The sequence below is a fragment of the Herpailurus yagouaroundi genome, unplaced genomic scaffold (assembly GCF_014898765.1).
Source record: "Herpailurus yagouaroundi ecotype Mexico unplaced genomic scaffold, PumYag 196, whole genome shotgun sequence".
NCBI classification, from domain to species: Eukaryota; Metazoa; Chordata; class Mammalia; order Carnivora; family Felidae; genus Herpailurus; species Herpailurus yagouaroundi.
In genome coordinates, this window is record NW_024412427.1 from 16739477 (window position 1) to 16761966 (window position 22490).

At 42.8% G+C, this 22490-nt stretch overlaps 1 protein-coding gene and 1 long non-coding RNA gene across 7 annotated transcripts in view; one reads left to right on the forward strand and one right to left on the reverse strand.

Moving 5' to 3' along the window:
• Positions 1 to 2319: 2319 nt before the first annotated feature.
• Positions 2320 to 8816, reverse strand: LOC121012433 (uncharacterized). Of its 2 annotated transcripts, none has more exons than XR_005782103.1 (3): positions 8670 to 8816; positions 7766 to 7959; positions 2320 to 3993 (listed from the first exon to the last, which is right to left on the reverse strand). It is a non-coding gene; the product is annotated as an uncharacterized LOC121012433 (long non-coding RNA). The 2 variants fall into 2 exon arrangements; XR_005782104.1 differs by lacking the exon at positions 2320 to 3993 and adding an exon at positions 6875 to 7162.
• Positions 8817 to 8892: 76 nt separating this feature from the next.
• Positions 8893 to 22490, forward strand: part of ATRN (attractin) — a 163663-nt gene continuing 150065 nt past the window's right edge. For 3 of the 5 annotated variants that reach the window (XM_040447565.1, XM_040447567.1, XM_040447568.1), the window contains exon 1: positions 8991 to 9367. In XM_040447565.1, coding sequence (XP_040303499.1) covers positions 8991 to 9367 — 377 coding nt within the window. Of the gene's footprint in view, positions 9368 to 22490 lie in introns of all 5 variants that reach the window. The other 2 variants (XM_040447564.1, XM_040447569.1) reach the window with 1 other exon arrangement.

Genomic DNA, 22490 nt, shown 5'->3' on the forward strand with positions numbered 1-22490 from the left:
AAAAAAACAAAAACAAAAGCAAAAACCAAAACTATGTGTAATGCTTTATTCAATACTTTATTGAAGAGTGTGATCTCAGAGGGCAGGAATGAGGGACAATAAATGAAAAAGGGAAGCACAAGAAGGCATGATCAAGTTGGCTACCATGAAGAGTGATTTCTTAATCCCACAGACCTTGTGAGAAGTTACATATACTGGGTCTTCAGACTGTCGATCTCGGGATGAAAAGGAAAGCAGTTGTCCATTGGTCAACGTTTGCCTCAAAGAGTTTTAAGTGCCTGGCACTTTTGGGTTGTGCATGCCAGGCAGGTTTCTACAGTATTCCACACTGCAGCATTAAAGAGAAGCCCTGAAGCTGTGCCAGGCCACACCTGTGTGCAGCTGGTTGGAGCCTGTGCAGAACTGATATGGGCAGCAAAGTCTGGATTAAATGACAGGTGAGCCTGAGGGTATCTGGAGTTATGCACAGAGATGTCTGATATAAACTATTTAAAAAAATGGGGGGGGGGGAGTGGGACAGGGAGAGAGAGGGAGAGAAGGAGAGGGAATGAATCAGGGGAACTTGAATGCTATTGAATTTTGACTGAACGTCTTTGGTGACCTTAAGGAATTATTGTTAAGTTAACTTTTTGTGTGATTATGGTATGGTGTTTATGACATTTTTTTCAAGACTTATCTTTTAGAAATCCATACTAAAGGATTTGTACATGAAACAATATGATGTCTGGAATTTTCTTCAAAAGAATCCAGTTTTTAAGGGAGAGTAGATGGAGGCATAGCTGAAACAAGATTGGCCATGAGTTATATGCTGATTTTGAAAACATCCACTAACTTTGAACTTAATTTCTCTCCTCTTGAATGTGGATGGGACTTAGTGACTTGTTTCTAATGAACACAATGTGGTAGAAGTGATCTTGTGTGTCTTCCAAGACTGTGTAATAAAAGTCATTGCAACTTCCACCTTGCGCTCTTTTGGATCATTTGTTCTGGGGGAAGCCAGCTGCCCTGCTGTGAAGACACTTCAGCTGCTCTGCGGAGAGGGCCACGTGGCAAGAAACAGATGCTTCCTGGCAACACTTTACCAGCCAGAGGTGAGGGTCACCTTGGAACAGATCCTTTAGCCCCAGCTAAGGCTTCAGATATCTGCAGGCCAGGCAGACAACATGACCACAGGCTCATGACAAATCCTAAGACAGAACCGCCCAGTTAAGCCACTCCTAAAATCCTGACTCTCGGAAACTGTGCAAGATAATGTTTATTACTGTTTAAATATGCTAAGTGTTGGGTAATTTGTTACACAGCAGTGGTCAACTGAAATAAATTAATAATTGTTGAAGCTGAGTGTTGAGTTCATTGTAGGATTCTGTTTTTGTATATGTCAAACTACATTTTCTTTTTTATTATTTTTAGAGAGAGAGAGTGTGTGAGCAGGGGAGATGGGCGGAGGGGGAGAGAGAAAGAATCTTAAGCAGGCTCCACACTCAGCACTAAGCCTGATGCAGGGCTCGATCCCATGATCCTGGGAACATGACCTGAGTCGAAATCAAGAGTCGGATGCGCAACCAACTGAGCCCCCCGGGTGGCCCTGTTTGGCATTTTCCATGATAAAAATTAAATACTGAATTCCTATATTGCATCTTCATGTTAAGTCATTTCCAAGTGGATTAAAGACTATCTGTCAGGGGCGCCTAGGTGGCTCAGTCGGCTGGGCATCCGACTTCAACTCAGGTCATGATTTCGCCATTTCCAAGTTCGAGCCCTGCATCCGGCTCTGTGCTGACAGCTTGGAGCCTGGAGCCTGTTTCAGATTCTGTTTCCGTCTCTCTCTGCCTCTCCCCGACTCATGCTATGTCTCTCTCTGTCTCTCTCTGTCTCTCTCTCTCTCTCTCTCTCAAACATTAAAAAAAAACAAAAAACAACTATCTGTAAAAAGCAAAAATTCCTGGTAAATTATCATCTCTTTAACCTCAACGTAGGAAAGGATTTCTTAAACAAGACATGAAAAGCACAGACTACCACGGCTCCTGGGAAGCTCAGTCAGTTAAGAGTCTGACTCTTGATTTTGGCTCAGGTCATGATCTTGCTGTCATGAGATTGAGTCCCTTCAGGGCCTCAATGGCCCTGGCCGTGGAGCTTGCTTAAGATTCTCTCTCTCCCTCTGCCCCTCCCCTGCTCATAGGCGTGCTCCCTCTCTCTCTCTCAAGAAAAAAAAAAAAAAAAAGAAAATCACAGACTATTGAGAAAAGATTGATAAATTTATATACATTAAAGATAATTTATTAGATGATACTATAAAGAAAGTGGTATTTGTTACACATATAATGAAGAAAAGACTAGTAACTGAATATAGAAGTGACACAAATCCGTAAGAAAAAGAAGCAATTCAATAGAAAAGTGGGCAAAGGATATGAATGCTCACTTCACAGAAGGGGAGACCTAAATGGTCAATAAACAAATAAAAAACTGATCAACCAGTGTCTCTATCTCTGTGTTGGTCCCCTCAGTAATTAACACTCTCTCCCCTAGCAGATATTAACAATGGCTGACTGGAGTTGGTATATAAATACCTGTAAACACCCTTGCCCCCTTGCCTCTCTGAGACATGTGTCCTGTACCACTTCCCAGAGTTCCCTCTGTGGAATTTCCCTGTGGAATGGCTCACACTAGTCACTGACTAATAACACATTCTTTATTGATTTTCTTCCCTTCCCTGTTTCACTTCCCTACTCTCCTGTTTCCTGGGATTACATCCCACATTAACCTTGAATTCTTGCCTCAGGGCTTTCTTTCGGGGGAACCTAAGCTAATAGAAGAGTGATCAAGCTTCCTTGCCAGTATCAGACACAGTCTTGAGCCCTGGCAATTCTGTGAGAATTTCATGCACAAAAAGAAGCTATAGCCTTGAAATGCGTATGGGAGAAAGGGGTCTGGTGGCTCCAAACAAACCCTAAGGGTGGGAGGCTCAGACCAGTGGCCATAGGAATACACTTCAAAGCTACCCCAAGCCCAGGACTCTTGCAGGTCTGCTTTCTTTCTGTCCTCTTTCAACTCTGTACGTAATCAATGCCCTTGGCCCTGACTCACTGAGTTCATAGCTAAACTCTCCCTGTTGCTTGAGTCATTTTTGATATGCTGATCTGGCTTTAGCCTGTTTAACTTGGTAAATAAACACTGCAATCTGGGCCATATCTCTAGCCACAGACCATGCTTTTGGTGAGCTGGTTCTGTACACAGGGTTATCTGCTACCCCTCCTCCATACTGGGGTTCTGGCCGCGGTCATAGTACAAGTGAACACAAGAACCACCTCCCTGTAATGAAGGCTGCTTTGCTGCCAGTGGCTTCTCAGATGATGGGAGTTTATGCCAATGGCTTGGCAGCAACATGAGATGGGGACCTCTGTGTGGGCATCAGAAGCCTTGATCACAACACTGGCAGCAGTTTATATCAGTGCCTTGGGCAAGCACTAGCAATAGAGACAGTGTTTCTGGCTGCACCAGCACAGTGGGCTTTCATGGGAGCCAGCTTAGAGAGTTGGTTTCTCTATGAGCCAAAGCAGGAAACAAGGAAATGGACATCTTCCACGGGTTTGCCATACTGTCTCAGTGGTAGTATCTTCTGTTATGGTGTTGGGTATATTTAGGGGGACTTCCAAATTCTTGTGGCCTGTGTTAATTACCTACTGCTGTAAGACAAACTGCCCCCAAATTTAGTGGCCTACAACAATTTATTATCTTCACAGTTTTTATGGGTCAGAAATTCAGGAACAGCTTGACTAGGCAATTCTGGCTCAGGGTCTTTTGTGAGGTCTCAGTCAAGATGTTGGCCAGGACTGGCATCATCTGAAGCCCTGACAGGGGCCAAAGGATCCATTTCCAAATTGTCTTACACACGTCTGGTAAGTACATACTGGTTCTTGGTGGCAGGTTCCCGTTCCTCCCCACCTGTGCCTCTCCACAGGCTGCTCGTGTCCTCATGACATCATGGCTGGCTTCCTCCAAAGCAAATGAAGAGAGAAGGACAGGGAGGAGAGGGAGAGGGAGAATGTGAAGGAGAGGAAGAGGGGAAGGAGAAACTATCCTTTGTATGACCTAGCCTCAGAATATATATAGTATAATTCTACCACATTCAAGTTGTTAGAAGAGAGTCACTAAGTCTGGCCTTTATTCTACAGAGAGGAATTAAACTCCAACTTTTAATGAGAATATCAAAGAATTTGTGGAAATTTCTTTTATTTAAAAAAATTTTTTTTGAATGTTTATTTTTGAGAGAGAGAGAGAGAGAGAAAGAGAGAGCGAGCATGAGCTGGGGAGGGGCAGAGAGAGAGAGGGAGACAGAGAATCCAAAGCAGGCTCCAGGCTCCGAGCCCGATGCAGGGCTCAAACTCACAAGCCATGAGATCATGACCTGAGCCAAAGTCAGACGCTCAACCGACTGAGCCACCCAGGCACCCCTGTGGACATTTCTTTTAAAGCACCATCTTGTTTTTAAGTTTAATAACTAATTGTAACTTGGATTATAAGGTTTTTTTCAAGTCCTCTGTCCTTTGAGTTGATATAAAGGCCACTTCCTGTATTCGTGGGCTTACCTATGGCAGCCACCAGGAGCTCTGACAACAGCTAAGGGGGCTAATCCTATGCTCCTAGATCAAGGATCCCTGAACATTTACTTGTAGAGCCTCCCAAGTACTATAGGGATCTTATGTTTGTAAGTTGACCTATCCTTCGCACGGGAGCTACCATTGTGTTTCTTCCAAACCCTCAGGATCAACCTTTTTCACAGGCAATATAGTACCTTACATGTTAGGTAAGATTCTGATATCTATAATTAGGGAATTGCTTTGTTCCAAATAGATGAAGAGTATAAGAAGATCCTTGACATAAAAAAGGTTGATTTTTCCAATAATACAGAGTGAAGTCTCTTGATACTTAGGGAAGGTCAGACAGCTTGATCAGATAGATCTTACCAGGGCGGCATTCATCCTTACAATCCAGTGCTCCATAAATATTTGTTGTATACAGTAGACTGATACCCCTCCCAATTTTTTTTTTTTTGGATCTTTCTTATGGCTGTGAGTGTTGGCTGGCTGCCAAATGAGATTTGTATGCAAAACAATGCCTTCTTGTCTCAAGGTGGAATCAACTCTTAGATACAATCTATGTCTCAAGGCTCTCCATAGGTTTAGGCTGCCGCTTGACTCCAGATAAGACCACATCTTTGCTTAGCTCCCTTCCCTATCTGTCCGGCTTCCTTCATTGCCTTTCTCCAGGGAGCACTCTCATAATAAATCCTGTTTCGGGCTCTGCTTCTAAGGAAACTGACCTAAGACAATGCATGAGTAAAAGCCAAACAATTGTTTTGTTAAAAACATCCATGTCCATGACCTGGAGACAATGCAAAGATATAGAAAATGATGGCATGAAATTAGAGAGAGCAAAGGGCATACAAACAGAGAGACTGCCTTTCCTGAGTTTAAAAAAAAAAAAAAAGAAGAAGGAAAAAATGGGCAGAGGTAACTTCAAACCATCTTAGTGGATACAAACCTCCTTGGCCACGCAGTTGGTGAGGACTCTGTCATGTGGAGTCTGGACTTAAAGCAGTTCCAGGAATTTTTTGCCATTGGAATTCCTTGCCATTAACATTAAAATTTCTAGGTCCTGGAAGTGGCCACCTTGAAAGGACTAGTGGAGAAAAAGATGGTGTGGGATTTCAGATAGAACAGTAATAGAGTGCTGGTGGTAAGGTGTAAGGAGTCCAGCAGACAAGCTTCTGGAGCTGCAATGACCCTTTTCAGGAAGAATGACCCAACGATCAGAACCCTCTGTGTATTATATATAAATGACTCATTGTACATCCTATATGTATATACAATTATACAGCCATTGTTAATCAAGTTTACCTTAAAGACTTATTCTTATCTTTGGAGGCAGGAAGTTACAGAGTATTTTGGGAATTTATTGCAGTCCTAAAACAAACCATCCCCAAACTTAGTGGCTTAGAGAAGTACATTTATTTATTTTGCTCATGTATCCGCAGTTTGGGTGGGTTAGCAGAGGTGGCACCCTCTCTGCTTCATTAGTGTCTGGGGCCTTAACTGGGAAGAACCGAACGGCTAGGGTCCGGAATGGCTGCGGCTGCTTCCTTGCAATATGGCAGTATCAGATTAGCTGGGCTTCTTTTATGGCAGCTGGATTTCCTCAGAGCAAGTGTTCGAAGGCACTCAGAAAGAAGCAGCAAAACTTCTTGGACCTTGACTCAGAAGTTTCAGTATTTCACTTCCACCACAGTCTATTGGTGCAACAAACACTAAGACCAGCCCAGATTCAAGGAGTTGGGGGAATTAGTCCCCATCTTTCCATGGAAGGAGTGCAAAACAATTTGTAGACATCTTTAATTCCACCATGCAAAAGTATAAAGTGCAGGAGACTGACAACATTAAAGGAGAAAGAAGATTGCAGTATTTCCCTGCATAGTCAAGGTAAGATTTTGTTTGTTTGTTTGTTTTAATTTTTTTTTCAACGTTTTATTTATTTTTGGGGCAGAGAGAGACAGGGCATGAACGGGGGAGGGGCAGAGAGAGAGGGAGACACAGAATCGGAAACAGGCTCCAGGCTCCGAGCCATCAGCCCAGAGCCTGACGCGGGGCTCGAACTCACGGACCGCGAGATCGTGACCTGGCTGAAGTCGGACGCTTAACCGACTGCGCCACCCAGACGCCCCAGATTTTGTTTGTTTCTTATTAAAAAAATTTTTTTAGCGTTTATTCATTTTTGAGATACAGAGGAACAGAGTGTGAGCGGGCAGGGGCAGAGAGAGGGAGATTCTGTAATCTGAAGCAGGCTCCAGGCTCTGAGCTGTCAGCACAGAGCCCGACATGGGGCTGGAACTCACGAACTGCTAGATCACGACCTGAGTGGAAGTCGGACGCTTAACCGACTGAGCCACTCAGGCGTCCCAGATTTTGTTTTTTTTAAGGCAAGATCATTTGAGCAAAACATGGCTAAGGAAAGAGAACCAGAGAAGGGAGTAGATTAAAGAGGAAAACATTTGCTGTAGCAAGGTTCTAGGGCAGCCATATTGCTGCCCTGTGGACGCAAACCATTTTCTCTTATCTCTGAGTATTCGTAAAATTATGTGAAACTTCACAGCCTGGCTTCAGTTTTGCTGTGAAGAAAGAAGGGAAAGTCTGGTTCCATTTCTGGCCTGGGGGAGTAGGGAGAGCAGTGCTTCCTGAAGCCAGGCCATAGCTTCATGTAAGCCACCTCCATCTGACTGGGTTCTTGCCAGAGGGTAGGGCCATGTCTTCCATCCCCACCTCATTCTACACAGCCCCTGTAGGACACTGCAGCAAAAACCACCCGCAAACCAGAATGCCTGTGGTAGGGCCTAAGCTGAACAATGTGTTTTGTGTAACAATAGGAGGGATGTGTGGGTGGAGAGCTGAGGGCGGAGACTGGTGGGCTGTTAGGCTTCACCTGCCATGAAGTGGATACACAGGAAGGTAGGTCAGGACCTAGGTATGAGTACAGGGGTATACGCTAGAATTCTGAGCTCTAAGGTAAAGCAAAAGGGGATTTCTTTGTTTCCCAGGGACTGCAGGGTGCTCAAACTCTGAGCTGACCCAGGAATATTCCTCACAACACAAGGCTTATGTCAGACAATGTCTGGTTATCTATTGCTGAGTAATAAACCTCTCCAAAACTTAGAGGCTTCAACTGACAGCCAGTTTCTCAGGATTTTGGAAAAGGCACAGGAGGAAAGACTTACCTCTGTTCCAGGTAATGAGGAACAGCTCAGATGGCTGGGACAACCTAGGTGGCTTCTTCCCTCAATGACTGGTCCCTCAGCTGGGATGGGTTCACCAGGTACATGTGTCTGGGACTTCACTTCTTGGTGGTAACTGGGTCTCGACTTCTCCATGTCTCAGGGCCTTTCCCTCTCTATGTCTCTGTGTCATCTTTCTACAGCAAGGTGGAAGAGGGGGAGCAGCTCAGGATTATCAAAATCAAAATCAAGGTTACCAGGTATTCTCAAAGCTCGTATCTGTAATTGGCACAGTCACTTCTGCCACGTTCTGCCTTTGGTTAAATCTTATCACAGGTCCAGTCCAGATTCCAGGGTTGACGACCACACAAGGTTACACTGTCAGGAGGCTTGTTTCACTGGGGCCACCAAAGTAACAAACTACCTGACAAGAAGGGCTCTAGGTGCAGATGTGTGCGGTGGGCTGAGGGTGCTGGATTCTCTTAAGAGGTATTTGAGAACATATAGTGCAAAGTAAGATAACCCCAAATTTCCTCCCCAGAATGAAGGGTGGGGGCTCTGGTCGGCCACTGGATCGGCCTGAATCAAGGAAGCTGAACTCTTCACTCAAGAGTACTGGGCATTTATTGCGCATAGCCTATGCGCTGGGGTTAATACACGTGTTACTTCGTTGTCCCTACTTTACAGAGGGGAAAGCAGAGGCTGGTGCGCAGCACTCTTTCTACAGTACCGCACACCACGACGAAGCCTTCTAGGCCCCTTCTGCCCCGCAGGTAGTCCCCCGCAGGCAGAGCGATGACACACGCCGGGGTCTCCGGAAGGGCAGTCCTCAACACAGCCGGCTTTGCTAGCAGAGCGGACGGCTCCCAGGCAGCCAACGGTAAGAGGCTGCCTCAGGGATGCTAACCTGTCGCCGGGGCACCGAGAGAAGGCTAAGAACCGGAGCGCAAAGGCGCCTCTGACCCGAGGGGGAAGGGGTCTCAGCAAGCGGTAGACCAAGAGTCAGACACCCGCCTCCAAAGCCGCGTGTGCGAGAGGACGGCCCGCGCGTCGCGCGCCGCCCACGCACGCACGCACCGCTCCGCCTACCGCGCAGCTCTGGCCCCACCCCCAGGATTGACCGCCCGAGCCACCGTCCTCACAGCCCCGCCCCGCACGGCCAGGCAAAGCGGAGCCGGCCGTGCGGTGTGTGTATGTGTTCGCGGGGCGCCGTCTCAGCCCCGGGAAGATGGTGGCGGCGGCGGCGGCGACTAAGGCGAGGCTGAGGAGCAGGACGGCGGCGACAGCGCTTGCGGGCAGGAACAGCGGGCAGCGCTGGGACTGGGACGCGACCGGGGCTGGGAGGCCGGGGCTGGGGGCCGGGCTGCGCCTCCCGCGGCGGCTGCTGCTGCTGCTGCTGCTGCTCCCGCCGCCGCTGCTGCTGCTGCCCTGGGCGGCCGAGGCCGCGGCAGCGGCGTCGGCGGTGTCGGGCTCAGCCGCAGCCGAGGCCAAGGAATGTGACCGACCCTGTGTCAACGGCGGCCGCTGCAACCCTGGCACCGGCCAGTGCGTCTGTCCCACCGGCTGGGTGGGCGAGCAATGCCAGCACTGCGGGGGCCGCTTCAGGTGAGTGGGGGGTGGTGTTGGAGGGTCAGGCCCAGAGGGGGACTGAGGCTAAGGGGCGCCGAGATGGCTCCAGGCCGGAGGCAGATGCCGGACAGTAAGAGGGGAGGGTACGGCCGCCCCTCGGTGTTTGAGGACCATTTGCTTCCGAGGAGATCATCGTCTCTGGCCTAGGGTTGTCTTGTACTGGAAGATGAAAAGGTTCGAGGCACGGGTGGAGGCACTACAGAGGGATTTGGGTGCGGCGGGTACATGAGAAGAAAGCTTAGGGTCCCAAAGAGTATCAAAGCCAGTCCTTGAAACTGGGCCGCTTTCGGATAAACGGGGTATAAAAGAAAAGAGAGCTAGTCTTTAAGTAACACTTCGTTTTAACGTCTCCTTGTTCCCTAGGGTCTGATGAGTTCTCCGACTCACTGGAGATGTAGGGTACTCTGAAGAAACAGGGCCCTGGAAGTGATTTGTTGGCTGGAGATAGAAGGAAAAGGTTAGGATTGTGAGATATTAGAGATAGAATCAGTGGTTGTTGGCTAGAGGAAAGTGAAGAGACTCGCATTTTGAAGCTCACTAGAGGTGGCTGATTGGAACAGGATGGAGAGGGCATAGAAGGAGGTTCCTGTATGCCCTGGTTTCTGGAGAATATGGAGTTCTGAGTTGGCCTGGTTTGGGACAGTACCTCCTGGAGAGATCATTAAGTCATTAATTAAAAGTTATCTATTATTTGCTTCAGTTGTGAAAGGATTTCCAGGTAATGCACACAAACAAATAGATTAGCTAGACTTTGACCTAGTCCACCTGGAATTTGGAATACAGTAAGAGAAAGATAGGTACACAGATGACCCTAGTCACCAGGACTACGGAGTCATTCATGCCTTTGGCAGATTTTACTAAACATTTTTGATGTTAGATGTGGAGGAGTGGGGAAATATGGAAACCAAGACAGAGGGTCCCTGCTCTCATGGATCTTACGTTCCAGTGGGGGAGACAGGCAGTTAATAAGTAAATAAGCAAATAAGTAAAGAAAAATGAACAAGATAATTTCAGATAATAGTAAAATGCTGTCAAGAAAATAAAACAGGATGACCTGATAGAAAATTATAACCAGTGAGTAACTTTAGGAGGAACTGTCATTTGGAGTGACATTTGATCAGACCTAAATGAAATAATGGAGAACCTGTGGGAATTCAGGGAGGGAGGTTGTGACTAGCTGGGGGAATGCAAAGAAGACTTCGAGGAAGAAGCGACATTGGATTTGAGCATTTGAAGCAAAATAGGATTTGGAAATGTATAGCTGGGAAAAAAAAAATTCCAGATGGGAGGAAGGATGCAAGCAAAATTGTGGAACCCAGAAAGCAAAGTATTGCTGGTACCAGGGTGTATAGAAGAGAGCTGTGAGAGGGATCTTTGGAATGGTAGAACTGTAGACTCATGTAATGTCAGATCTTCAGGGGAACTCAGAAACATTGAGGAGATGAGCTGTTTATTGTTAGGGAGTAACCAAGTGATTTCATGACCTGTGTGTAGTGGGGGCTGGCCTTGTAACTTTTTTTTTTTTAAGTTCATTTTTGAGAGAGAGAGATAATGCACAGGAGGGGCAGAGAGAGAGGGAGAGAGAGAGGGAATCCGAAGCAGGCTCCAAGCCATCAGCACAGAGCCCTATGTGGGGCTTGATCCTGTGAACCGGGAGATCATGACCTTAGCCAAAATCCAAGAGTCAGATGCTTAACCAACTGAGCCACCCAGTCACCCTGTGGCCTTGTAACTTAGAGTGTTCTGATTTATGAATTACATTAATTGACTCATATTTGTTGAAGGCTCCTCTGGGGTAAGTTGTGAGATACAGTGGCAAACAAGACCAACATAGTCCTGCTCTTATGGAGCTTACATTCTAGCTTGGGAATAGGAAATCTAATAACCGATTTATTATTATTTTGCTTGAGGCTATGGAAGAAAGGATAGAGGACAAACAGAGGACTTAGCTTGGAATGGTAAGGCTAGTGGCTGAATAAGTGACTTTTGAGTTGAGATTTGAAGGGTAGGATAGCACTGCCTATGTGAGGAGTGGGGTGCTAAAGGGCCAGCATGTCCAGAGGCTTGGGATGAAGGGGATCATGGCAAGCTGGATAGAAGGCCAGAGAGCTGAAGCAGAGAGCAAATGGGAGCATGGCAAGACTAGAGAGATAGGCAGGGGCCAGGCCATGTGAAGCCCTGTAGGTTGAGTTGAGAATTTTGACCTTTAGCTATCGAGCAATGGAATGGCATAGTTCACTCTCATTTTCATGGCATTACAGGATTTTAGATTGGAGCCAGAGCAGGAATGGCCTGAAAGTAAGGCCAGAGCATTTTGAATTTGAAGATCTTCTAAGATCAAGTGAATGGGTGGTTGTGTCAGAGGAGAGTCCTTTAAGTTCTGAGAATCTGGAATGCTGTGGAAGGCAGTGGGGGCCCACAGGGTGTGGAGGAACATGCATAGCAAGATCTGTCTGTCTACTCTTCAGAGTATGTGGACTCATTGGGCACCTGGGTGGGGGCTGGCCTGGGTCAGGACGGCAGCAATGAGAACCTGAGATAGGCTGTGGGAATGGAGGCAGGGTAGGTGCTAGGTGGTATTGCAGAGGTAAAAGACAGGTCTTGCTTTGAAACTGGTTCATTCTTGGGAAGGGAGGGGGATGGTGAGGGAAAGCAAACTAGATCCTATCTTGGGCGACTGAGAAGATAGTAATACCATTAACAGACATAGGGACACAGGAGGAGGTTTTATACACACTGAGATTGGGTGCTCTTAGGCTATCCACTTAGCAGGACAGGTGTAAGCATTGGGGTCGTTTGTGTATGAGGGAGATTGCCAGGGAGAAAGAGCAGGGGTCTCTTGTAGTCCAGAGGATTGGAGAAGAGCCACTTGTTATAGGGAATAAGCAGTCCTGACACTGGTTGTCTCAGATAGTGTCATGCATGAGTGAAGGGGCACCCCTGGTCTTTGTGGATGCTCTATTTGAGCAGGTTCAAGGCGGTGTCACTGCTCTTTCCTGGGCAAACAGTTATGACTTTGGTCCTGATAATTCCAGTATATTTTGTAGGCTTCTGGAATTTGCGTTTTTAAAAATGAAAGTAAGAGGAACTTAATGTCTCTGGCCTTTTAAAAAACTTTCATTAAATTGTTAGTGGAAGGATTATTTTAGGGGAAGACTGAAATGTTGGTTTTGATTATAGTGGTACGTGTCTTGATTTAACTCACAGACCTTTTTGTTATTAAATGAAGAGACATTCAAATGAATACCTTTCTGGTTTGGAATGGCATCAAGTCAGTGTGTTTTTTAAATCTTTCTAGTTCCATAATTCCTGTGTGAAAATTGTGGTTATAAGGTCTTTTCTGTTAATTGAAAGGAATGTAAGATAATAAGAGGAGTAGATTTCACTGAAGTTATCGCTGGATGCATACCATGTGCCAGGGACCTGGCCAAATGTTTTCATATGCATTGTGCCATTTAATCTTCTGGACAACTCTGAGGGTGTCGTATAAAATTTGTGTTATTATGTGGTTGCAGTTAGAAAATCACTTAATTTTTTTCCAAATGAAAGTTCCTACAGAAATGATTAATCACAGAGGATTTTATTATTGGTGTCCGTTTAGTAAAAATTACTATGGAATCTTTGATGGATGATTTCTAAAGCAGTGCCAGTTTCATTTATTTTTATGTTAGCATTTATAATTCAGTGATCATTTTTTTAAAAATTTATTTGAGGGGGAGGGGCAGAGAGAGAATCCCTGACGCGGGGCTCAATCCCACCAACCACGAGATAATGACCTGAACAGAAATCAAGAGTCAGATTGCTTAACCGACCAAGCCACCTGGGCACCTCATCAGTGATCATTTTCTTCTATTTGTGACCTCACCATTGAAATTTTTCTTTGGAGGATAAATACATGACATCAAATTAGAAATAAAGATAGTAAGCCCATTTATGAAATTAATTGCATTTAATTCTTCTATCAGAAGTGGAAGTTTCAGGAGGATAGACTATAATAGCCTAGTGAATGGGAGCCTTGTAATTACCCAGGATATTAAGAACTTCCCTTCCCTAGAAGGAAAAAATATGCAGCGCCTGGCTCATTCAGTTGGAAGAGCGTGAGTCTCTTGATCTCAGGGTCATCAGTTCAAGCCCCACGTTGGGCGTAGAAATTATTTACAACAAATTTTAAAAAACGAAAGAAAGAGAAAGAAAGAAAAGAAATAGGCATTTATTGAGCATCTATTTTGTGCCGGGCGTATGGGGTGATGGTGGTATTAGTCGCAGCAGTAGCTGCCACCAGCATTTTTCCCATTTTTTTCTAGGTGTTGTGTCAATTGCCATTTAGAAATTACTTATTTTAATCCTTAGAGTGAAGTTATTCCCATTTCACGGATGGGTGAACTGAAGCTTGGAGATACTTAGTAACTTGCTCCAGCTTATACAACTTGTGAAAAAACTGGACTGGGATTTGAATTCAGGCCTTGTTAATTCCCATACCCTTGCTTTCCATTGTACCATTTGTCCTCTCATTTTTTTCTGAGTCCAGTCACCCTTTATGAACATTCTTTGGAAGGGTTTCCTGATGCCATTAAGAAACAAAGGAGGAAAAATAGATTTATTGCAGCAATATGCTGGCATTAAAATAAACAAACAAACAGACAAACCAAAGGAAAAAACAAACCCTTAACTTACTCGAACCTGTTTGGCTACTGATCAGGGACATGTATACCTATATGAAAGGAAATGTCTGGAAAATAAAATTTGAAAAAAGAAAAAGGTAAAAAAAATTTTTTTTTGTTTTGGTTTATCATAACTACTAAGCAGTATTAACTTGAAGCCCTAAATTTATGTTCGTGAGTCAAATAGACTTGTCTGTGTTCCCCAGTAGAATATAAGCTCCATGAGCTCTGGCTTCCCAGAGCCTAGAACAGTGCCTAGGACATGGTGCACAATAAATATTTGTGGAATGAAAGAATAAAATTCTGCAATATCTTTTTTATGACTTACAAAAAAAGTCATCCTTACCTGTATGATTGCCATCTGTGTCTTTTGTTCTCATAAATCTCAGGCACTTCTTTGCCTGCTGTATGCTGGGCATCTTTTTTGGGATGTTTTATGGTCACCTCATAGTAAGCCATCTGAGACAAACTTTTATCCTCATGGAAAAAAAGAGTCTTTTCCTTTATACTCTCTTATTTCAGTAGTCAATCCTGCGAAATAACCAAAGGTCAAAACTAAAGAGTAATCCTTTGCTTTTTCTGTTTGTTCTCTCTTCTCTAAAGTCATAAAATTGTGTTCCTTCGCACTCCTGCTGCTGCTGTCCTAGATCATCTGGCCCTTCACCTCCTTACTGACCTGACTCTGTTGCACCCTGACTGCTCTCTTGCACCTCCAGAGTCCATTCAACACTTTGTCATAGGAATCCCCTGAAAACGTGTGTCAGCGGTCTTGCTCAGAAACCTCTTTTCTTTTTCTACTCCTCTTATTACCTGGAAAATGCCCCTCAGCAGAAGGCTCCCACTGTCCCAAACACATTCTTTTTTCCCTAATCATATTCATCTACTTTGTAGTTTTTCTGCATATTTGCTAAATTTAACACCTTTCCTTCTTGCCGCCCCCATATTCTTTTTCTCTCCTTATCTAGATTCTACCTCAAAGCCCGTCTTCAGTTCTCTATAATCTGTTATAGACCATTCTCTGAAATCATACCCATTATCTTTTTCTGAGATGAGTTATCAGCCTGTTCAATACATAGAAGCTTTTGAATGATTATTATGTGTTAGGTGCTGTTCACTTGCCTTGATATAAAGGTACGGGTAAGAAAGCCTTGCTATCCCGTTGGAGAGCTCATAATTCTGAAGGGAGGACAGCTATGTGCACAGGCAATTAAAATTTAATAATAAAAATGCAAGCAGTATGTGGTGCTGGACTTATACATAGTGGAGAGGGGCCATGGTGGAAGGCATCACAAAGAAGAGAACATTTGGGCAGATCTGAGGTTTAGTGTGAATAGACAGACCATCTGGGAGAGATGAGCATTCCAGAAGGAGAAAAGAGCATGTACAAAGGCAAAGAATCATGGACTATCATCCTTACCTAAGTGTATTAGTTTCCTAGGTTTGTTGTAACAAAGTACCACAAACTGGGTAGCTTAAAACAACAGAAATTTAATTTCTTCCAGTTCTGGAGGTCACAAGTCTGAAATCAAATGTCAGTAGTGTCATGTTCTCGCAGAAAGCTCTAAGGGAGAATCTGTTCCACGCCATTCTTAGCTGCTGGAATTGCCAGCAATCGTTAGCATTCCTTGGCTTGTAGATGCATCACTTTAGTCTCTGCCTCCATCACTTCAGATTCACATGACCCTTTCCCTGTGTGTCTCTTGTCTCGTAAGGATGCCAGTCATGTTGGATGTTTGAGTATGACCTCATCTTGAGTATATCTGCAACCTCTCTGTTTCTAAATAAGGTCACGTTTACGGGTACCGAGGGTTAGGACTCCAACATATCTTTTTGTGGGGCACAATTCAACCCACAGCACTTAGAGAACTGAACATGGATGTTGTTGGGGCATAACCTGTGAGGGATGTGTTGGAATGTTGTGAGCCTGCAAGGTGATAATGGCCTTTCCTCTTCCTTTCCCAACAACCTCCAGCTTCAGGGTGCATGCTTGACCTGGGCTAAGCCATCAGGGCATTCCAGCCTCTGGTTGTTAGGAGGTTTGAGGTAGGCATGTGATCTAAGCTGACTTAAAGTGAATCTCAGGACTTTTTCTGGAGAGCTCTCTCCTCTGGATATTTAATGAAAGGGATGCTTTGTCATCTTCTGCTTTGTGTGCTGAGGATATAAAACTTAGAAACTGTTATAGCTAGCATAGTTGTGATAGGAACCCACCTATGGTCACAGCAACTTCTAGAAGAGGGTAGATGTCAAGGAAATGGAGCTGGAGACCTGATGATTGTATGAATCTCTGGATCAAATGTTGCTTGAAGCTGTACTTTTCAGTTTTGTGAGGTACTGCATTCTGCATTTTTCTTAAGCCAGTTGGGGTTGGATTTCCTGTTCCTTATAATGTAGAACAATTCCTGACATACAGAGGAACATAGGTCAGGATCATGAAAGTCTTCATATTCTACACCGAGGAGTTTGAGCCTCATTCTCTCAGAATTGACAACATGGTCTAAATTCCTGACATTTTTCTGCCAAGTCTTAGTTTTCCGGTGTTGATGGGCACATGATCTGAACCCTAAGTTACCACAAGCAATAGTTTTAGCTTGTTTCTTTGATACTACGTAACTCAAATTGCCAACTTCTAGCTGGGAGTGAGGCTGTTTTTCACTGCCCTGTACCTCAGCTCTATTTAGCCAATTTCCTATTTGAGGGCTCATTAATTTGTATTTGTGAATTGTGTTGGATACAATTTCTTTCAAGGTTCTTTTGGTGACAGACACCCAACTCATGTAAGCTTAAGAGAAAAAAGATGGGAGAGATTTATTGGTTCATGTGACAGGAAAGTCAAGGGGATATTGTTGGCTTTGTGTGTGGCTGGATCCAGGGGTCCACTTGGTCTCTCTCCATCTCTTGGCTTTGATCTTCTCTCTGTTGGCCATATTCTCAGTCAGACTGTCTTCAGGTGGTGTCTCCAGAAGTTAAATTGAACTGGCCACTGGAAAAGAATGACCCTTTCTTAGATGCTCATTGCAAATAAAGAGTGCTGACTGGTCCCTTGTCCTTTACTGAAGCAATCCCTGTGTTTGGGTCATGGGGAATGTTCTGATTGATCGTACCTGAGTTGAGCACCTGCTGTGGAGCTGGGGTGTGAGGCCCAGCTCCACTAGGAGTAAGTGGCATGGACTGAGGATGGGGAAGTAGGAAAGGAGAAAGGAGAACACACGTCATGTACCAGAACATGGGGCCCATGCTAGGCAGGTAAGAACAGTGACACCCCTGCATATTTCCAGAATCTGCCATTTGGTGAATACTCAGTAAGTGTTGGTGATGAAAATTGGGAATGCTCTTGAAAATACTGTATCAAGTAATGAAATGCCGGTCTTCTAGTATATCAGGAATTCACTCAATCATTATGAGGGACTGTGGGGGTCCCACTATGTGGAATGCATTATGCTGGCTCTTGTTTTTTTATTTTTTTAATGTTTATTTATTTTGAGAGAGAGTGTGTGGGCGTGCAAGTGGGGGGAAGGGCAGAGGGAGAATCCTAAGCATGCTCTGTGCCATCAGCACAGAGCCCAGCATGGGACTTGAGCCCACAAACTGTGAGATCATGACCTGAGCTGAAGTCAAGAGTCGGACACTTAACCAACTGAGCCACCGAGGTGCCCCATGCTGGCTGGCTCTTTGAGGTCGCTGCAGTGAGGACTGTTCCATACTGAGTTTCAATCTCATGGAGCCAAGTCACTGAATGGCATTTATTTGTCTCCTGACTTTGTGATGGGGGAGATAGAATTATGGGAGGAATCAATTATGTTATATTGGGTAAAAACTCTGCAAAATACTTACATAATAGACATTTAAAATTTTTTGCTGATTTCCAAAAGATAAAATTTACTTATTTGAAAAGGTAAAAATTGGGACACCTGGCTGGCTCATTCAGTAGAAAATGCAACTCCTTATCTCAGGGTTGTGAGTTTAAGCCCCACATTGGTCATGGAGCTTACTTACAAAAAGAAAGAAAAGAAAAGGTAAAAATATGTTTGTTGAGTAAGAAGAAAAATTGAGCATGAAGGTCGTAATATAATTGCATAAGTTATATGTTTGAAAGCAGATACCTGACATTTAAGCTTTACCTCTTTGAAAGTTTCCCAAGATAGCTAAATGCTTTTTATTTACTACAGTGTAGAGGAGAGATAAATATATAGGAGAAAAACAGAGTACATTTATGATCAAAACAGTTTTTTCTAAAAATGTTGAAATGACTTAATAAATGTGTAGGTTACATTTATCTTGAGTATTAAATTTAGAAGTAGGTATCTGGTACTGTGGTTGAACAGAAGTCATATTAGTTTTTCTCTTTAGCACAATCTTGTTTCTAAAACTGAAATGAAACCGTTGTACTTTTCGGAGTATTTGTGTCTGGAAATTTATCAGACACTGACCTATTCTGAAACTTTTTTTCTCACATTCTTTATCATTTTCTGTGATTTCTCAAATGATTGTGGCAAAAGCATCCCTATCCATGTATTGTATACTGATTTAATTCTTCATTTTGTTACTCTCTTCTTTCCATTTCCCTTTTCTCCTTGTACTTTCAGACTAGCCCTTTATAATTAGCTAGACGTTTCCTCATTTTTCCTTCTGAGAGTGGCTTTCTCATATTTGTCTTGCTTACCTATTTATTTTTTCTTTCTTCTCATTTTATGGATGTCATCTTCCTTTAAATGCTTTTTTTTTTTACTACTTGAGACCCTGGTTTGATTTGATTCTTTCAATTTTTAATTCTGTAAATTTTCTGTTCTTTCAAGGTAACATTTTGAGTGAACTTCAATTCTAGCTATTTATTTACATGTTTACTCATCTTGAATTGTCTTGCACTTATAGAAGTTAATTTTAGTCGTGGCTGAATTCTTTGTCTTTTTAGAATTTGATATTGCATTAAAAAAATTTTTTTTTAAATATTTATTTATTTTTGAGACAGAGAGAGACAGAGCATGAATGGGGGAGGGTCAGAGAGAGAGGGAGACACAGAATCTGAAACAGGCTCCAGGCTCTGAGCTGTCAGCACAGAGCCTGACGTGGGGCTCGAACTCACGGACCATGAGATCATGACCTGAGCCGAAGTCGGATGCTTAACCGACTGAGCCACCCAGGCGCCCCTGATACTGCATTCTAATTAAGAATTTTCTAATTTGTTTATTAATAAGCTTATAAGCATTAGGGGCTGGAACTGTGTCAGGTGCTGTTAAGAGACACATAAGTCACCTTTCTTGACCAGTGTTTCTGATATTTTTTGTTTCACACATCCCTTCACAAAAATTTACAATCTTGTGGACTCTTAGGAATTAAAAAATAATCTTTTTAAACAAAGTATCCTGTTTTTGATGAGATGATTTTAAATAGAGTAAAACATAATTTTTTTTTTTAATTTTTTTAAATGTTTAGTTTTGAGACAGAGAGAGATACAGCGTGAGCAGGGAAGGGGCAGAGAGAGAGGGAGACGCAGAATGTGAAGCAGGCTCCAGGCTCTGAGCTGTCAGCACAGAGCCCGATGCGGGGCTCGAACTCACGAACTGTGAGATCATGACCTGAGCCAAAGTCGGACGCTTAACTGACTGAGCCACCCAGGCGCCCCTAAAACATAATTTCTTAACAGACTATTGTATACATTTTAAATATAATTTGTAATGATATTAATAATATTAAAAGAAAAATTTGACCTTTTCCCTACTTAACATGTGACACATATTAATATATTTTAAATTAATTTTATAAGGAAAAGCATGATATATAATAAAAAAATGACAATTTTGGATTGAATTTATATTACAATAGAGATTGAATTGGACTCTGTGCTATAGAAATAGGCTTTTCTGTCCTAATGATTGGTATGTAGGCATTTTTGCTTTAAAAATTATGTCTTAAAATTTTTTTGGTGTTTTGTTTCTAAATCATAAAATGATAGTGGTTTTCAGCTATTTGTAAGCGTTTCTCTGCAGATACCATATTTCCTGTGTGGATGTTTTTTTCACAATTGAGTGGAAAGGCCAGATTGACTATAATTGTCACTTAATTTTCCCCTTTTAATATTGTTTTTTGAAGTACTAGAGACATCTTACAAAGCTATGCAAGGATTTTGATCAGAAGGTTTGGCAAGATGATCTTGAGGCAAATTTGCAGAATTAGTTTTCTTTTATGCCCTTCTGTAACTTGTATTTAAATACTGTGTCCTATACTTCTTTTTTAGTATATACCAGTACTGTCTTTTAATTGGAGCATCGTTTGGGCGGCTGGTTGAGAAACCCTGACCAACCCTGACAGGGTAACTGGTTGCTTTATTAAAGCAATTATGTTTGGTGCTGGGTTCAGTCTCTGAGCTAACTTTAACTTCCTTTTAATATGAAACATTTCAAGTCTGTGGAAGAGATACAAAGAGTAATAAAATGAACATCTGTTTACCTGCAACCTAGTTTTGCTGAATTTCCTTCTTCTTTTTACTATTATAATATAGTAATATTGAATTATATAATATAAAATGTTACGGATACGAACCAAAGCCCCTGTGTTACTCCTCCCTGATCCCATTTCCCCTTACTCTCTTTTCAGAGGTAATTTGTACGGTAAAGTTGATGTTCATTATTTCCCTCGCACATTTCTACTTTTACTACAGACACACATACACCCACACCCACACAATGTCTTGTTTCCAAAAACAAGATCATGTTTTCAGACTTCATAAAAAGTGACTATTCTATAACATATTGTTTTCACCCCCAAAATCCGTTTTTTAATGCTTTTGAGATTTGTATTGATAAATGTAGCTCTAGTTGATTTATAGCTGTATTCAATATATAACTCCAGTTTATTTACCCATTCTCCTACTGATGGGCATTTAGATTTTTCCACCTTGTCCTGTTACAAAAACAGCTACAATTAACATTCTTTACTTATCTCTTTATGCACCTGTATATGAATATTATCTAGAGTAGTTATCTTCAAACTTTTGAAGCACCTCCAAAATAATTTTAAAATTCTTTTTACTTCCTTGCATACTTTTAGGTTGACATATACCATTTTTTAAAAATGGACTTACAGGGGCACCTGGGTGGCTCAGTCGGTTGGGCGGCCGACTTCGGCTCAGGTCACGATCTCGCGGTCCGTGAGTTCGAGCCCCGCGTCGGGCTCTGGGCTGATGGCTCAGAGCCTGGAGCCTGCTTCCAATTCTGTGTCTCCCTCTCTCTCTGCCCCTCCCCCGTTCATGCTCTGTCTCTCTCTGTCTCAAAAATAAATAAAACGTTAAAAAAAAATAAAAAGAAAATAAAAATGGACTTACATAGTTGCAAAGAACAGAGTTACTAAAAAAATTATATTATTTTTAAAAATTTAGTGGAATCCAAATTCCATAGCAGTTCGATAACCATTCTCATTCATTAAAAAAAATACATGCATGGTCATCTTAAACAGTCAGTTTTTGCACTGAGCCTTTTTTTCCCCTTAAATTCTTATTTTCATTCTAATAACCCCATATAATTTTATAATTTTTTTTCTGGGCTATGAATTCTGCCCATTGATTTAGATGTCACATGCCATAAAACTCACCACTTTAAAGCATACAATTCAGTGACTTTTAGTATATTCATAAAATTGTGCAACCATCAGCACAGTCTAATTCCAGAATATTTTCATTACACCAGGCAGAAACGCTGTACCTGTTAGCAGTCACTCACCCCCAGTCCTCCTTTCTCCCAACCCCTGACAGCCACAGTCTGCTTTCTCTCGATGGATTTATCTATTCTAGACATTTCATATAAATGTTATTATACAACATGTGATTGTTTTGACTGACTTTTAGCATAATGTTTGAAAGATTCATCTTTGCATCATGAACCAGGACTTCATTCCTTTTTATGGCTGAATAATATTCCATTGTATGCTTAAAACCACATCTTATTTATCCATTGCATCAGTTGATGGTCATTTACGTGATTTTCACCTTTTGACTATTGTGAATAATGCTGCTCTGAACATTTGTGAACAAGTTTGTGTGGACATCTGGGTATGTCTCTTGGGTGTATACCCAGGAGTGGAATTGCTGGGTCGTGTAACTCAGTGTTTTACTTCTTGAGGAAGTGCCAGACATTTTTCACAGAGACGGCACCAGTTTATATTCTTAACAGCAATTTATGAGGGTTCATTTTTCTGTACATTCTCACTAGTACTTACTTTCTGTGGTTTTATGCTATCCTAATGAGTGTAACTGATATCCGTTATGGGTTTGATTTGCATTTCCTTAGTGTTTGTTGATTTTGAGTATATTTTCATGTGTCTTTTGGCCAATTTGGAGAAATGTCTACTCTGATCCTTTGCACATTTTAAAATTAGGTTCTTTGTCTTTTTATTGTTGAGTTGCAAGTGTTCTTTATATATTCTAGATATTTCTAATATTATCA